Below are 18,915 nucleotides of genomic sequence, written 5' to 3' on the forward strand. Positions count from 1 at the left end.
TCGTTAAACAACTGATTTGTTTATTTCCAGATTACCCAAACTGTTCCTTTGTGAGTTTTGCTTAAAGTACACGAAAAGTAAGGCTGTTTTACAGCGGCATCAAGACAAGTGCTCATGGCGTAACCCACCTGGGACGGAAATTTATCGGTGCAATGATATTTCAATTTTTGAGGTAGATGGTAACGCAAGCAAGATATATTGCCAAAATCTTTGTTTGTTGGCGAAACTGTTTCTTGATCACAAAACACTGTACTATGATGTGGAACCATTTTTGTTCTATGTATTAACCAAGTATGACAGAAAAGGTTACCATTTAGTTGGTTACTTTTCCAAAGAGAAACATTGTCAGCAAAAGTACAATGTATCGTGCATTATGACAATGCCACAATATCAACGGCAGGGCTTCGGCAGGTTTTTGATTGATTTTAGTTATTTGTTAAGTCGCGAGGAAGGCCAGCCAGGTACGCCAGAAAAACCGTTGTCTGATCTAGGTCGTGTTTCGTATCATGCATATTGGCGATCTGTAGCTTTAGAGTATCTTTATCACAACCGAGATCGAGTTGTTTCTTTGCGAACGATTTCACAAGAAACAGGAATTGTAATTGCAGATGTAGCCTTAGCCTTTCAATTGCTTAATTTTGTAAAATATATTAAGGTAGCTGAGGGTGCCTTTAAGGCCTATAAACCACTGATATGTATCGATTGGAATATTGTCAATAAGCACTGCGAGCGAGTGTTTAGATCTAAAACGAGACGATCGATCGATAAAGAGTGTTTACGCTGGACACCTTTATTGTCTTGTATTCCTTATTTTCCCGATGCTGATACAACGACAGATACTCATACATCTGACAAAAAGTTGAAATCAGAAAAAGGTAACGAAATTTGTTTTGGACCCGAGCTAGAACATTCAAGTAAACATCGTATATCTGTGGTAGCCGCCTTGCAAAGCGATGTATGTGAAGAATTTAGAGGCGTCAAGAAGCGAGGAAAAAGGTTTCATGCTTCCACAAAACCTTCCAAATCTAACAAAAAGCCAGATAAGCAAGGTGAAGCTCGATCGCCTGCAAATCTTTTGACTGGAAATAAAGCCGTTCAAGCGGAGGTCAAAACTACGTCATCTGGTCGTAAGCGTGTAAGGCCTAATAAATTTAATGAAACAACTTTTCGAGATACTTCGAAACCAATACAAACGGAGAATTCCGACTGGGGAAAGCGCAGAAGATCTGATCTTCTGGAGGGCGATGAAGAGGAAAAGAAGCGTGCTCGTTTGGACGCCGAAAACGAGCAGCAAACCAAAAGTGCATTGCAAAACGAACTAACATTCACTAATAGGACTAGCATTCTTCGAAGATCAAAGGAAAATTCGCAATCTGACAGCATTATCGAGCATTATTCGAACTCGGATACGAGAAAATGTAGAACTCTTCCAGAAAAGTCAGATGTATTCCATTCGAATATTGCATCAGAAACGATAAATAGCCTAGAGGCAGATGCCGAAAGATTTGTTGAAAAGGATATTGGAAAAGAAACTTTGATCGATACAACAAAACCTCCACAGAAACTTAAGCGTCGTGTTACTCAAAGAATTGGTAGTCGGAATTCTAGTAGAATAGCAGCATCTTCTACTCAAGAAACATGCGCAGATAGTGATGGACAGATGGTAGCGTCCCCCGTTGCGAAAAAGCAAATTACTTTGCCTGAAATGCTTCAGGTAAAACCTCACTTGCGACAAGCTCTATCGCATGAAGCGCTGGACGACTGTTCGAAGCAGGAAGAGGTCTTGAATCAATATCAAACAGAAGTAAGCACAGCACAAATAGAGGCTTTGTCTCCAGTGAACCGAAGAGGTAGACGAGTGAGTTCATCCAGCGAAGTTTCCTCTGGTGAAGCTGATGATGAAATGGAGGAAGAAACTGTAAATCCGAAAAGGCGTGTTTCTTCGAAGGAAAATATCGCTGCACCTATCACTGCACAGAGTTCGTATGTTGATAAGCTAAACGATAAAGACGAAGTAAGTAGTTCAACAATGGCCCAATCTAAAATGATCGAGACGCCACATATGAAAATGACGGAGAACATAGGTGCGTCGAAACAGTCTCTCGCAGATGCAGAATTGAAGGTTGATAAATGTTCTGTCGAAAACGAAATTGAGCATCATAATCAAACGCAGGTGTCTGTCATGAATTCAACAGCTCAATTATTTCCCGAAAATGCAAAAGTTGGCGATTTGCCAAATATGTCTGAGTCTGGTTGTAACACAGCATCGCTGAACGACAAGTCTTCTGATGATGATACCTGTGCGAAAAATGAATCATCGCTAGAATTGATAGCTGACGAAAAAACAGACAATTTTCACACTGTCAAGGATAATGACCACGAAATGTTAGATCAACACCGTAACGAATTGCAGCTATCCGCACAAAATACCCAATCAATAAGCACTCCCGTGAAAGATCCTGATTTATCTAATCGATATGTTTCTATAAACAATGAACGAAAAGATGAAACAGAAGTACTGAATACACCATATGAGTCTGATTCGTTGAATTCACCCACGAACCCAACTAATATTGCGTTTCTGGATACAACCGATAGTGTAACAGAGAAATTAAATGAAAAGGCTATCCAACAGAGATTGGGCTGTGCAAACACCAGTGTCTGTGACACAAACGATTCGGGCAAAGAAGTTGAAATAAATGAGAAAACTTCTGTTATTACTGAGTCAAAACAGGGAACAGAAGATGATGCGACGAAAATGATAGTGGAAACTAAAATAAGTGAGGATTTGAAAAATGCGATAATACCTGTTATCAAAGAAAATGAACCAAATAAACTATCAGCGAAAGAAGCACAGCAAGTAAATATTTTTTTTCCGATCATAAGTCATAATAATGACGGATCAGGTAGTAACACTGCAAGCGTATTGAAGATTAACGAAAATTACGAAAAGAATATGGAAAATAGAAGACCTAAAATTATAATTGACGTGAAATCAACCGGTGAATTGGATAGGACCCAAAATTCAGAGATTGAAGCAAAACTTGAACATTGTGCATTTGAGCTTGGGGATAGTAAAATAGTTATGATGTCTAAACCTCAAGAACCTGCTGGTAAATTGGATGGAGACGAGATTAAATCTAATGATAATGTTGCAACCACTGTTGAAAGTGTTGGTTCACATAAGAAAAAGTTCATAAAAAATGCTGCAGAAGAAGCAAATAAGCAATTTGCGGAAGTTGAACAGCAAAAAGAAAAGACTGTCATTCAGCAATATGAGGACGTGAAAGGTTTCAACATAACTGTAACAGCAACTGTGGGAAATAATGTAAGCAGTAGAGAAGATCAACTGAATTCTAAAAAACCTGTAGATATTAAAAAAGAACAATCTCCAACAAAGCTTTCAAAAAACGAAGTGACATCACAACAAGCAGTTCATAACCTAGAGAAAAGCAGAGTTTCGGAAATAAGATCACTCAACACCTGTCCCGAAAATCAAACTTTTTCAAAAAACGTTGATGATGTCAGGAAATCGAAAGAAAAAAATTCAAATGCTGAAGATATTAAGAAGAGTAAATCAGAACATAAAAGAAATCAAACTGCTGCCATAAAGACTGAGACTAAAAATGATCCAAAAATACGAACAGAGCAAGATAGTTTAAGCAACAGCAGCAGTAGTAATAGCAGTAATTGTGGCGGGAATATTTCTTTAAAAAGACCAGAAAGTATTAAAAAAGAAGCACTCAAGAACATATCGCCCGCTAATGCAACAAATTGTTCTAAGAACAATTACACGACTGATCAGTTAAAGTCAAATCAGCCCATTCCAGACAACGGTAAGATCACAGTTAATGTTTCAACAAGTAATTCTAACTCAAGAACAGACAAATACACTGTGAAGCATGCTATTCACGATGCCAAGACAATCGATCTCAACAAAATAGCTCCTCAGTTTCCGCCGATAAATCAATTACCCAATTATCATACTACATCACAATACTGGCAGTTGGACCCCTATTACCAAAGCTATAATCTGTCTCATTTGGATGCTACCAACCAGAAGTCTCCTAACAAGTTCCATCTAGATTTAGCTACATCTATGGCTTACGGTAGCTTTCCTTCGAATCTATATCAGACCGCTTTCCAACAACATCAAGAACAACAGTACCAACAACATCAGCAGTCCTATCAAGTGAAGGAAAGACCCCCCAACCAACGATTAGATAAAAAGAGTTTATCTGGACAAACGAACGTTAATAGTAGCATCCCTGATGTACACAAACATAACAAAAACACAAAGGTTATGGAGGAATCGAAGTATAATAAAAATAATTTGGAGAATCAAACACAGCAACAACTTTCGGGTGTTAACATGAGCATTGGTCTGGATGGTAACTCCTGTGCAAAAAATTCGAGTGTGCAGTTTAGTGGTCATAATGCAATAAAAACAAATTCTAAGACTAAAGTAGAACACAAAACCAGCGAAAATTGTATGATAAGCAAATCAAACCAACCTCAAACACAACAGACTGCGCATACTAGTCATCAAGTTGCATCTTGTCAAATTGCTGCAATACAACAGCAGCAACACCATAGTCAACAGATGCTAACTAAGAACATGCACCAACAGATCGCATCATCGAAAGGCAATTTTCAAAGTGATGAATTGAACCAACAGGATAATACAAACAACAATTCAAACATATCCGCTACAGACATTAAACACCAGCATGGACCGGGTAGCCACAACGAGGTCCAAACAATCGGAGTCTTTACACCAGACTCAACCACCAATTCCGTGCATAGTTTGCATCAATATGGACAATGTGATTTGGATGTCACTCAATTGGGATTGGAATCACCTGCTAGTATGTCAAGTGACATTAACACCCAAAGCTCTGTTGAAAGCATGAGACCTTCAAGTGTTTTGCCACACCAGGTTGGTCAGTATTCGGATTGCTCTATTCAACAACAACAGCATCAGTCCCAAATGCAACAAATGAATATGCATACTCATGTCCCTGCCTCTAGCCCGCAGCAGCAGTCGATGGCAATTATTAATAATCAAAGCATTGACAGTGCTACCGCTGGTACCAGAGGTAAAGTACAACAGCAACAATTGGCACATCAAAACAATAGAAGTTCTAATAATAATCGATCATCTACTCCTAAAGTTAGCAGGAATACTTCTACCCCAGTTGGCAATCATCAGCAACAGCGTCACCAGAACCGTGCTACTCCACCAGTTGGAAATGCTATTCAACCATTGACAAGTCCTGGTCATCATCAGCAGCATCAACAGTCTCAGCAACAGTCGATACAGCAACAAAATGTGGCTCAACAACAACATCAACATCAATTAGCGTTGCAACAGCAAATGCATCAAACATACGGCCATATATCGGGTTCATCACTTAATCACCAAAATCACTCGCAAAATATGCATCAGTCTGGTTATATTACATCACAGTTAGGAATTTCTAGTCAAGCTTACCCCCAGTCGCCAACCTCGTACGGAAGCGTCCCGATGACTACTGTGATACAGCATAGAATGTCCGGCAGTCACACGAGTTTAGCAACACCAAATAGCCTTCATAGTCCGCATCAGCGTCTTGGACCATCGCCTTCTTCTTGTGCCGTTTCGTCGGCAAACAACTTTTACATCCAGTCGGGTAACGTTAGTCATCCACAATCACATACACCAATACCAACCCCAACTCCTGCACCAACTCCAACGCCTACACCAACGCCACAGTTGGACAATTCTTGTCAGGCAGCAGGAAACATCCAAGGAACAGTTAGTCAAGGTAATGTAATACAAGGTTCACTTTCATGTCTCTCTAAATTGCAACAACTGACAACTAGCGTTGACATGGTAGGTCCATCGTGTAATACACCTCCGTCTGGAGCAGTAAACATTACACCTCCACCGAATCATCATTCGCACGTTGGTGGTTCAATAACACCGTCTCCATCATCCCTCATGAGTCAGCAAAACTCAGTAAGGAATATTTCGACACCACCAGCGTCCATTCAAGCCCAGGTGCCATCTCTTAATTACCACAAGTACTACTCTGGTAATATGAACGTTTCCCCAATAACTGGGTCTCAGAATAGTCGCTTGTCGCGAAATACAGCGTCCGCTCCCATTCAACACATGAGCAATAGCTCGAGTCGAGTTAGCCCTAACGTTGCAATAAGTCCAAATCTCATGTCACCTTATAGTACACTAAATACAGCATACCGTATGTCGGCTGCTCAGTCTGCACCCACCGGAGGTTACATAACGAATCCTGCGGCAGGTTTCATAAATAATGCTACACAAATTCCTGTCCAAATGGGAGTTATGAATATGCAATCACAATACCAGGATCCTTCAGCAATTCAACGGGCCCAGCAAAATTCTATGTATCCAGCTGCTTATTCAGCTTATCTACCAGCCATGAGACGATAGGATTATATAGGATCTTCTCAATTAAAATTCGCAGCATCGGCGAGAAGTCGTGAAATGCAATGATTCATTTAGAGAAGTTAATTGATTTATATGCTTATTTTGTCCGTCCGTACGATTTGGTCAAATCTTTTTCCCATGCGCATTGATCTCAAAATTATTTCGTTGCAGTAGCATTCACCCAATGAAGCCATTATTTTCTTTGTACAGAAGTTGTAAATTAAGAGTGTATGAATAATCTTTAATACGAACTCCTAAATCATTACTCTCAATTGTTGAAATGAAAAGTACTATAATCAATCATCCCCTTCTTAGAATACTAAAATTAATGCTGTTGACATAGGTGTTATATTTTGAAGGTAGTACCTAGTAACCGAATAAGAATAGATACGCGGAAAATGTAATTTTAGTAACTAAGCATACGACATGATACGGAATGCCTATTTATTTTTGAACAGAATTGTGTTATTTTATTTGTTAATAAAAGTTTGTAACAATACGTTTAGCTAAGATATTAAAGATAGAATTTAATTTATAACGAATTTAAAATATTCTCAATTTTTTTTCAAGCAATGGACGCTCGGATCACTTGTAAAATCTCGTCCCAAAAAAAACCAGCTTAAACATCACTTAAAGATGAGTTGAGAATATTTGACTAGTGTTTTAATTGGATGACAATACCCCATTTCTTACGTTGCAGATTATTATCCTTATTCTTGTTTATGATGAATGTCAGATTCATTCGAAAGCGGTTTATATTCCCGTTTACGACAGTAAAACAAGTAAACAAGAAGAGGGTTGTATGTCGGTATGGATTTTGCATCGCAAAGCTGAAAATCAAGAGATCAAAACATAAATAAGACGGAATATAAGTAGGTCTTACGCACAAAAGATCGGAAAATCAAATCGTATGGTCGAAAATTCAATAGGTGAAAATTAAAAAATCCGGAAACTCAGAAGGCAATTTATTTTTATTGTGAGAACTGGTGGTAAAATGAGCACGTTAAGGAAATGCCGGAGTGGGGAAATGGGCATAAAAACAAACAATATAAACCAACATCACTTGGCACGTTGTGCTACATATAAAATGATGCTGTAGAGCAGTGTTTTTCAACCGGGGTTACCCCAGGGGTACGCCAGATTATGGATTATTCCGGGTACATTTCGACTTATTATATTAATATTTCCGTAGAATTATTGTTTCTATATTATAGTCAATAATTCAATGGAAATATTAGGATAAGTTGAAATTTACCCGGAATAATTAATAATCTTACGTACCCCTGGGGATGAATTCACCCCCGGTTGAAAAACATTGCTGTAGAGTATGTCGTGAACAAAAAGAGAGAAGTGCAACAGGCATAGCATATTTTTTTATCACTGATACATTCATACGTTTCCCAACCTTCGAACGGAACAGATCGTTATACTTCACAGTGGTGTTCGGTGTAGAAGTTTCAGTGAAAGATCATCCTTTGTTCGTTCGTTAGCTGCCGTTTTGCTGATGCCGGTAGTAAATCCAGTACATTAAGCCGTATGAATAACACTAGCATTTGCTCAGCTTTTTAAGATTTGAGCAGTCGAGCAGCTGCGTTGAGCATTTACTCAAGTTGGTATGAATAAAGACTTTGCTTTGACAGATGTTTATTTGTGAGTTTGCTTTTCGAACATCTGATTCCGTATGAATAAAGTAATAAAGTCAGAGCAAATGCTGAGCAAACTAAGTAAGCTTTAGAGCATGCTCGGTAGCATGCTAGATTCTTTTTTCATCCGACAAAATTTAATCGTATGAGACAATTCGTTTTATTTGTTTGAAAATTGGAATCGTTTTGTTTCGATTATTCTTTTAACGAAGATAACGCAGTTTCGGAATAGAAAATTTTTAGAAAACGCTGACGGTGGTAAAGGTAAGATTTTTTTTGAATAAATCCTACGGAACATGTTCAAGTGCTTATTAGTTTATTTTACATTTATAGGTATAAAAACAAAAAGTTCAAGGAAAGATACAAATGACTGGCAAGAAGCGAAGGAGTACGATCCGAATGGACCGAGCAAACCAGATTTACGAATATTTCCGTATGGTTGACCCGAAGGTGAAGAACTGATTCAAGTACGCCTAGTTTGAGAAATGATAAGGGTGTTCGGATACAACGGTTATTTCAAATCCTATTATTACCCTATATTGTATATTTTTAATAACATATGTATTTTTAATAACATATGTATTTTTATATTTTTTGGCAACCCTGGAACAAAAAAGGGATTCGTACGCTGTTCGTCGCGGTTTTAGCACGCAATTGTCAAACCAAAATAAACACGTTTCTTTTCTCAAATTAATCTACAGTCCATTCAACGAATTCCATTCCGAAATAGACCTATTCGCCGCCGCGCCGGTAATTTTTAACGTACGCCGACGCCGAACGGTAGATCGGCGGCGCGCCGCCGATGCATTTTTCCCGCGCCGACAATTCGCCAACTCTAAAATTGTTGACTCATAATTTTATCCACAAATCTAGGAACATTGTCCATGGGCCGAATATACGACGTTAACTGATTGATGATTTATCACATCTTGATCATTATTTGGTATTAGTGGTCGTCAATTGAATTACAAAATTTAAATAATCTTGATATTTTCTCGAAAACCATTACACGACACTCGTTATATAATTCAAAGATCCATTCTTGTTTCGTCAACTGGTTATGATTGTGAGCAAATAAGTTTCAATTCACCATTCGTGTGCGTGAAAAAACTTCCACTTTCAAGATATATGTGCCTGAAATTTACGATTATGTGCCTGATCCTAATCTTTGCACGTAATCAATTTCACTGGAACGCAGGTATTATTCATTGATTTTTTAACCGATTCTTAATTCCTAATATGCTACACACGATTCACCAGACGAGTTCGTGAAACTGTTCATGATGTAATTCATGAAGTAATTTATTTTCCACATAATCTTATTATACTTACGTAAACAATTACAAGGAACTCAGACTATCATTCATGGATTATTCGCTCTGCTTTTTGGTTTTGAAATTTCTATTTGAGCTATTGTGTACAACTGCTAGCAACCAGTCTCATAGGCATGAGCATTAGATACAAAGACATTACTAAGATCTGTAACCCTGTTATTCCTTTGTTAAAATTCAGAGAAATGTTCGGAATTAAATGAAACTGCGCTAAGCAAAATACATTACTGTTGGAGACGTGGACATCCCTACAACTCAACAGAAATTGCTGGGCTCACTGGTGGCAGCTCGCCTGTCACTCAGTTGACGCACCGAACAGCATCCGATTAGGAGTCAGAAAGTGATATACCATACTATAAGTAACACGCGTATTTTACCTCCGTAGGTTCGCGTCTCTATTTTAAATAAAGTATATATATATATATATATATATATATATATATATATATATATATATATATATATATATATATATATATATATATATATATATATATATATATATATATATATATATATATATATATATATATATATATATATATATATATATATATATATATATATATATATATATATATATATATATATATATATATATATATATATATATATATATATATATATATATATATATATATATATATATATATATATATATATATATATATATATATATATATATATATATATATATATATATAATATTTATTTTTTTTATTTTCATATCTTCGGTATACACCGTACAGACGATTTTTAAAACTATATATTTCTTATGAGTAACTTATATCTATGCTTGGAAATCTTACGTGTATGTCAACAGTCTTTCGAGAGCTCCAGTTGTTATCATATTCAACAGACAAACAATGAACAAATTTAATAATACTCTACAACATATTGTAAACATTAACAACATTAACGACGTTACAATTCATTCAAAACCACTCAGCACAATAAGAAAAACATTTCACTTGTTGCCTAGAATTATAAGCGAGTTGATTCCCAATAGGCAGGTTTCCATGTTGAGTTGCGTAAACTGATGAATTCTCGGTGTTTCACTCCCGGAGGCCAAGTAGAATTTTTCATTGCTACCGATTTCCATTTCTCGCATACGACGACTTTAAATGATGCAAAGTCAAGAGTTTCGCAGTTCTTCCATTTGGGTACTAACTTTTTAACTTCCACCTCATCGACCTCAGTAAGGCTTAGCGACTCAGATACCATACAGCTAACATCACTTTCAGTTGCACACCCGTCAATGTTCGTAAGGAATAGAGCGAACTTTTTTCCTTCCTGCAGCGAGTCGGTCAGATCTGGAACAACAGATCGGTGAATACTGCTTACTTTCGATTCCATTGCTTTCCGTGTAATCGAAACTGGCGTAGAGTTACGTTCAGCATGAGAGTTTGGTTGTTCGTTCAACGAGAGAGCGTTGTATATTAGGGTAATTTTATCGTTAATGCATTTTATTTGCTCCTCCATCTGCTTTGGTGGACTGGAAGGCTCAACCACATACCGCGTCTTGTGGAAAAAACACAGACATTCGTCACAAAGCCATATTAAATTCTTGCTGAGGCTGTAAATATTCATTTCACCAAGTCCAACACACTGGGCGTGAAAACCTTGCTTACATCGGCCCTCACACATCGCGTACAGTTCACCACCAACAATAGGTAAAGAACACTTGTGGCAGCTCATCGCAATACGTATTGGTTGGTATACAACAACACAAAGCCGGCCAGTAATGAGTGATAGATGCAGTCGGTTTTCAGTTCACTTTTGAATTATAATTGCGGACGTTTTCACTAGGATGATTCCAAACTAACTGGTGCCTCGTATGATCCGTATGATGTCAGCAACTAAATATTTCGTGGGTCCGAAAACAACAAAGTAGTTTATCACCTCAGAAAAGGCAAAAAAAAAAAAAAAAAATATATATATATATATATATATATATATATATATATATATATATATATATATATATATATATATATATATATATATATATATATATATATATATATATATATATATATATATATATATATATATATATATATATATATATATATATATATATATATATATATATATATATATATATATATATATATATATATATATATATATATATATATATATATATATATATATATATATATATATATAGGTTTTAACGTGTGGGTCGTGTAATCTTCTCTATCGGTCACCTCCGAACTCGGCCCTAAATACTTATTTAATGCCGATATTATGCCAGAAAAGGCGAAATATAGTGCTATTACTGTGCGGAGATTGACAGCTCGTTTCTGCAGTACTAATGCTATTATATAGCAAAAGCGCACAAATGTCAAATTTGAAAGCTTTATATTGGCACTACTAATGCTATTAAAAAGCTTCAGTTGGTTGTCATTGTCCGCCATGGTTTTAAGACCATTTCTTATGTTTCCTTTCGGTATGATGAGCAAAAAGGAAAAATTTTAAAATAAAATATTCTGTTTAAAACCGTAATTGACTCTGTTCTAATGCATTGTAATGAATATCCTTAATGGGTTTTCGTTCTCACATGATATGAATGTTTACGAAAATTACCTTTAGTAAGTCTCGAACTGAGGTACCTTACCTCGTCCTTCACGGTAAGTGCGCTGCGTTTGCTTCCTGGACTATATTGCATATGTTCGATTGAAATGAAATATGCCGAATATAATCTTCAAGAAGAGTTGCATAACAAATAAACCCACAGCATTACAATAGCATTATATCAGCTTTTTATATGCTCTATAATGGCATTAAATGCACTTGTAAAGCTTACATGCTTTAAAGATCCTTGAAGCATGTACGCGGTATATCAGCTTTATATACGCATATAGAGCAAGCTATAATGCTGTATGTCGGCTGCGCAGTTATGCATTATTGATGCTAATAAAGAGCTTTATTGCGTTGTTAATGCTGTAATTGAGTTTCAATGCAACATTAGTGCAAATGTATAGCCAATATAGTGCAATGGCTTAATGCTTATGGTTACTTGGGGAATTTAGTAAAATTGGCGATTGAAAGCCAATAAACCCACGTGTAAACGGAAAGCTTGGCGGAATCTAACCTCAATCCGGAGCAGCATCAGCCGGGAAACGGCTTGCCAGGCGGTCCACTACCGCCAGGAGTAAACCCACAACACCCGGGAATGCAGCAAAATCATCAGCGGCATTCAGCTCCATTTTTCAACGGTCCACCATCAGCGCAGCAATCTTCAAGTACCAGTTCGTCTTCCGCCGAAGCATCCTACCAGCTCTTTCAGCAGCTAATGCAGCAGCAACAGGTATTCATGCAGCAGGAGCAACAACAGTGAATGCAGCAGCAGCAGCAAGATTTCTTCCGGAGTGTCATCTCATCAATCAGTATTCAGGTCCCTCCAAACCCTGAAATGATTCTCGATTCACTAGCAAACAATATCAAAGAGTTTCGCTACGATCCGGATGGAAACACAACCTTCGCTGCATGGTACGGCGGATACGACGATTTGTTCGAGCAAGATACTGCACGGCTGGACGATGAAGCGAAAGTCCGCTTGCTCATGCGAAAACTCGGATCATCTGAGCACGAAAGATATGTGAGTTACATCCTGCCGAAATTGCCGAAGGACTACAAACAAAGATAAACTCAAGATAGAGTAGTCAGATGTTTCCCATGTACCATCCAAATCCGACCCCTCGATGAACCCGGTTCACTGTCAGAGTGACAGCTCCACAATAAACTGAAGCGAAGCTTTGCGATAAAGAAACAACGTCGTATCTATGACAATTAGATATTAAGAAAATAACAAGTAAATTTTGGGCAGAAAAATAAACCATCATTGAGATTATCAAAGTGCAGCAATTAGTTGAAGCAACTAAGTAATATATCTTTCCACTATCGATAAATTGATCAGTAAATTTGTCTGCTAACAACTGCTATATTTTACATCAAACTCCGCAACAAACTCTTGTACCAATGTTTTGTATTATATTTTGCAGTAAAGTCAAGTAAATATTAAACCACTGAGAAATTAAACTGCGACCTGTCTTACTTCTATTACAAAATTCACCGGTTCAGGATACAAACTATTCGAAACGGGCAAGCTCACACATCAATAATTGTGGCTATCAATGCTCTAGAAATAGGCCTTTAATAGGAAGCATATCTATAATATATTTTACACGTCGATATAGACAACTTTTTTCATAACAAGATTGTTTACGACTTTGATTTGGGTCGTAACCATAGCATTTTGTCGACACATTCTCAATATTACCGACGCCTATTAACGAGGGGGCAGCAAAAGCTTACTATTATTGAGTTCACCGGTTCACGGTTACTGAACCATATTTTGTGAATGTTTTGTATGGGACCTAGTAATCTTGAGTTAATCTTTGCTACAAATTTACTGATACAGTTGAAAAACTAAAAATCCTTTTCGGCGCTGCAGAGTCCGTCATCAGTAAACGGTATCGGTGTTTGCAGGTTACCAAACAACCGACCGACGATTACGTCACATATGCTTGTCGAATCAACAAGACCTGTGTTGAATTCGAGCTAAGCAAACTTAACGAGGAGCAGTTCAAATGTCTTATGTTTGTTTGCGGTCTAAAGTCGGAAGGAGACAGCGGTATACGAACGCGGCTACTGTCGAAAATTGAGGAACGCGATGACATTACTCTCGATCATCTTTCGGAAGATTGTCAGCGATTGTTGTGCCTAAAGCGGGACACGGCAATGATCGAGTCATCATCATCACCGTCATTGGTAAATTTCATTAAGAGAAAACAACGATTTTCAAAACATCAACAGAAGCCGCCAGTGGAGACAGCCGGACCCGACAAAAACATTCCCTCAACGCCCTGCTGGTTCTGTGGAGGAATGCATTTCGTTCGAGACTGCACTCATAGGAGCCACAAATGCAAAGATTGTGGTATTGTCGGACACCGTGAGGATTATTGTTCCACTGCCAAGCGAACATCCAAAGCCAGTCGAAACAAAAAGCACCCGGGATCGTATGCTACAAAAAGCGTAAGTCTTGTGATTAATACCGTCGATAAAAGGCGCCGTTTTGTTACAGTGATGTTGAACGGTGTAAATGTGCGTCTGCAGTTGGACACGGGATCTGACATAAGCATCATTTCGAAACGTTTGTGGGAGAAAATGGGTAAACCACCCACAGTACCGGCAAACGAACAAGCCGCAACAGCGTCAGAAGACCGCTTGCAGTTTTTGTGTAAGTTCAGTTGTGATATTTCGTTCAATGGCAAACAACATACCGGTCAGTTTTACGTTGTTGAAAAACCACTTTACCTTCTTGGCATCGATTTGATGGATGCATTCGATCTCTGGCCATTAGCACGTACTGCAACAACGTCACTGTTCCTTCTGTCACTTTGCAGTCACTTAAATCAGCATACCCGAGTGTGTTTAGGAACGAGCTGGGGTTGTGTACGAAAACAAAAGTGAAATTGGAACTAATACCAGGTGCAACCCCAGTTTTTCGTGCAAAGCGTCCAGTGGCTTATGCGGTACATAGCAGTGTGGATAACGAACTCGACCGACTGGAACGAGCAAAAATCATCACACCGGTAGACTTTTCGGATTGGGCAGCTCCCATCGTTGTCGTCCGAAAAACGAACGGATCTATTCGTATTTGCGGTGACTATTCCACCGGTCTCAACAATGCTCTGCAACCGCATCAATATCCGTTGCCGCTACCAGAAGAAATTTTCAACAAATTGGCTAATTGCACAGTGTTTAGCCGAATTGATCTGTCGGATGCATTTCTGCAGGTAGAAGTGGACGAAAGCAGCCGTGAATTGTTAACCATCAACACCCATCGGGGACTTTACCGGTACAACCGTCTGACACCGGGAGTCAAAGCAGCACCGGGAGCATTCCAGCAACTTATCGATACTATGCTGGCAGGCCTCCTTCATACGTGTGGTTATTTAGATGACGTCGTCGTTGGTGGTGTAAATCCTGAAAATCACTGGGCGAACCTCCACGCAGTGTTTCAAAGGATCAGCGATTTTGGATTTACCATTCGTGTAGAAAAGTGCATATTCGCTCAGCCGCAAATTAAATATGTAGGTCATCTGCTTGACCGCAAAGGTCTTCGCCCGGATCCATCAAAGGTTCAAGCCATCAACGAAATGCCACCGCCCACTGACGTTTCCGGTGTTCGCTCTTTCCTAGGAACAATAAATTACTACGGCAAGTTTGTTCCTAGTATGCGCACCTTTCGGTATCCTCTTGATGAGCTGCTCAATGCGGATGCAAAATTTGAGTGGACGGAAAAATGCCAGGCGGCATTTAACAAATTTAAAGAGGTGTTGAAATCCGATCTACTGTTGACTCACTACAACCCTGCGCTTGATATAGTTGTGTCGGCAGATGCGTCATCTGTTGGTGTCGGTGCAACATTATCACACAAGTTTCCGGACGGTACTCTCAAGGTGGTACAGCATGCTTCCAGAGCACTCACTGCAGCAGAGAAAAACTATAGTCAGCCCGATCGTGAAGGACTTGCAATAATTTTTGCAGTGACTAAATTTCACAAAATGTTGTTTGGTCGTCGCTTTCATCTTCAGACTGATCACGAGCCGCTGCTGAGGATTTTCGGTTCGAAGAAAGGAATTCCTGTTTACACATCGAACCGGTTACAACGTTGGGCTCTTACGCTATTGCTTTATGAGTTCACCATCGAGTACGTCCCGACAGCGAAATTCGGCAATGCTGACATACTTTCCCGTCTGATCAACCAGCACGTCAGACCTGAGGAAGATTACGTGATTGCTTCGGTCTCTTTGGAGAATGACTTAAGGTCAGTTACACAAGATACACTAACCGTTCTCCCTCTGAGTTTTAGAATCGTACAACAGTCTACACAGTCCGAACGTATCACCAAAGCATTTTATCGATACCTGATTGACGGCTGGCCTGAGACCGTTACTGATGCAGAGCTCAAGCGGTTTTATGCACGACGTGAGTCACTTACCACGGTACAAGGCTGCATACTATTTGGCGATCGACTTGTTTTAACGTGTGGGTCGTGTAATCTTCTCTATCGGTCACCTCCGAACTCGGCCCACAACAGTGACGACGAGAATTTAGTAAAATTGGCGATCGAAAGCCAATTAACCCACGTATAAACGGAAAGCTTGGCGGAATCTAACCTCAATCCGGAGCAGCATCAGCCGGGAAACGGCTTGCCAGGCGGTCCACTATCGCCAGGAGTAAACCCACAACACCCGGGAATGCAGCAAAATCATCAGCGGCATTCAGCTCCATTTTTCAACGGTCCACCATCAGCGCAGCAATCTTCAAGTACCAGTTCGTCTTCCGCCGAAGCATCCTACCAGCTCTTTCAGCAGCTAATGCAGCAGCAACAGGTATTCATGCAGCAGGAGCAACAACAGTGAATGCAGCAGCAGCAGCAAGATTTCTTCCGGAGTGTCATCTCATCAATCAGTATTCAGGTCCCTCCAAACCCTGAAATGATTCTCGATTCACTAGCAAACAATATCAAAGAGTTTCGCTACGATCCGGATGGAAACACAATCTTCGCTGCATGGTACGGCAGATACGACGATTTGTTCGAGCAAGATACTGCACGACTGGACGATGAAGCGAAAGTCCGCTTGCTCATGCGAAAACTCGGATCATCTGAGCACGAAAGATATGTGAGTTACATCCTGCCGAAATTGCCGAAGGACTACAAATTTACTGATACAGTTGAAAAACTAAAAATCCTTTTCGGCGCTGCAGAGTCCGTCATCAGTAAACGGTATCGGTGTTTGCAGGTTACCAAACAACCGACCGACGATTACGTCACATATGCTTGTCGAATCAACAAGACCTGCGTTGAATTCGAGCTAAGCAAACTTAACGAGGAGCATTTCAAATGTCTTATGTTTGTTTGCGGTCTAAAGTCGGAAGGAGACAGCGAAATACGAACGCGGCTACTGTCGAAAATTGAGGAACGCGATGACATTACTCTCGATCATCTTTCGGAAGATTGTCAGCGATTGTTGTGCCTAAAGCGGGACACGGCAATGATCGAGTCATCATCATCACCGTCATCGGTAAATTTCATTAAGAGAAAACAACGATTTTCAAAACATCAACAGAAGCCGCCAGTGGAGACAGCCGGACCCGACAAAAACATTCCCTCAACGCCCTGCTGGTTCTGTGGAGGAATGCATTTCGTTCGAGACTGCACTCATAGGAGCCACAAATGCAAAGATTGTGGTATTGTCGGACACCGTGAGGGTTATTGTTCCACTGCCAAGCGAACATCCAAAGCCAGTCGAAACAAAAAGCACCCGGGATCGTATGCTACAAAAAGCGTAAGTCTTGTGATTAATACCGTCGATAAAAGGCGCCGTTTTGTTACAGTGATGTTGAACGGTGTGAATGTGCGTCTGCAGTTGGACACGGGATCTGACATAAGCATCATTTCGAAACGTTTGTGGGAGAAAATGGGTAAACCACCCACAGTACCGGCAAACGAACAAGCCGCAACAGCGTCAGGCGACCGCTTGCAGTTTTTGTTTAAGTTCAGTTGTGATATTTCGTTCAATGGCAAACAACATACCGGTCAGTTTTACGTTATTGAAAAACCACTTTACCTTCTTGGCATCGATTTGATGGATGCATTCGATCTCTGGCCATTAGCACGTACTGCAACCACGTCACTGTTCCTTCTGTCACTTTGCAGTCACTTAAATCAGCATACCCGAGTGTGTTTAGGAACGAGCTGGGGTTGTGTACGAAAACAAAAGTGAAATTGGAACTAATACCAGGTGCAACCCCAGTTTTTCGTGCACAGCGTCCAGTGGCTTATGCGGTACATAGCAGTGTGGATAACGAACTCGACCGACTGGAACGAGCAAAAATCATCACACCGGTAGACTTTTCGGATTGGGCTGCTCCCATCGTTGTCGTCCGAAAAACGAACGGATCTATTCGTATTTGCGGTGACTATTCCACCGGTCTCAACAATGCTCTGCAACCGCATCAATATCCGTTGCCGCTACCAGAAGAAATTTTCAACAAATTGGCTAATTGCACAGTGTTTAGCCGAATTGATCTGTCGGATGCATTTCTGCAGGTAGAAGTGGACGAAAGCAGCCGTGAATTGTTAACCATCAACACCCATCGGGGACTTTACCGGTACAACCGTCTGACACCGGGAGTCAAAGCAGCACCGGGAGCATTCCAGCAACTTATCGATACTATGCTGGCAGGCCTCCCTCATACGTGTGGTTATTTAGATGACGTCGTCGTTGGTGGTGTAAATCCTGAAAATCACTGGGCGAACCTCCATGCAGTGTTTCAAAGGATCAGCGATTTTGGATTTACCATTCGTGTAGAAAAGTGCATATTCGCTCAGCCGCAAATTAAATATGTAGGTCATCTGCTTGACCGCAAAGGTCTTCGCCCGGATCCATCAAAGGTTCAAGCCATCAAC

General features: G+C 39.6%; 1 protein-coding gene across 11 annotated transcripts in view; it reads left to right on the forward strand.

Annotated features, from left to right (window-relative positions):
* The window catches only part of LOC131682902 (histone acetyltransferase KAT6A), a 418,542-nt gene extending 411,441 nt beyond the window's left edge, over nt 1-7,101 (forward strand). For all 11 annotated transcript variants that reach the window (XM_058964705.1, XM_058964704.1, XM_058964706.1 and 8 more), the window contains one exon: nt 31-7,101. In XM_058964705.1, coding sequence (XP_058820688.1) covers nt 31-6,454 — 6,424 coding nt within the window. In that variant the 3' untranslated portion in view covers nt 6,455-7,101. The remainder of the gene's footprint in view (nt 1-30) is intronic.
* The last annotated feature ends 11,814 nt before the right edge of the window (nt 7,102-18,915 follow it).

Source organism: Topomyia yanbarensis, chromosome 2, assembly GCF_030247195.1.
Source record: "Topomyia yanbarensis strain Yona2022 chromosome 2, ASM3024719v1, whole genome shotgun sequence".
Classification (NCBI taxonomy): Eukaryota; Metazoa; Arthropoda; class Insecta; order Diptera; family Culicidae; genus Topomyia; species Topomyia yanbarensis.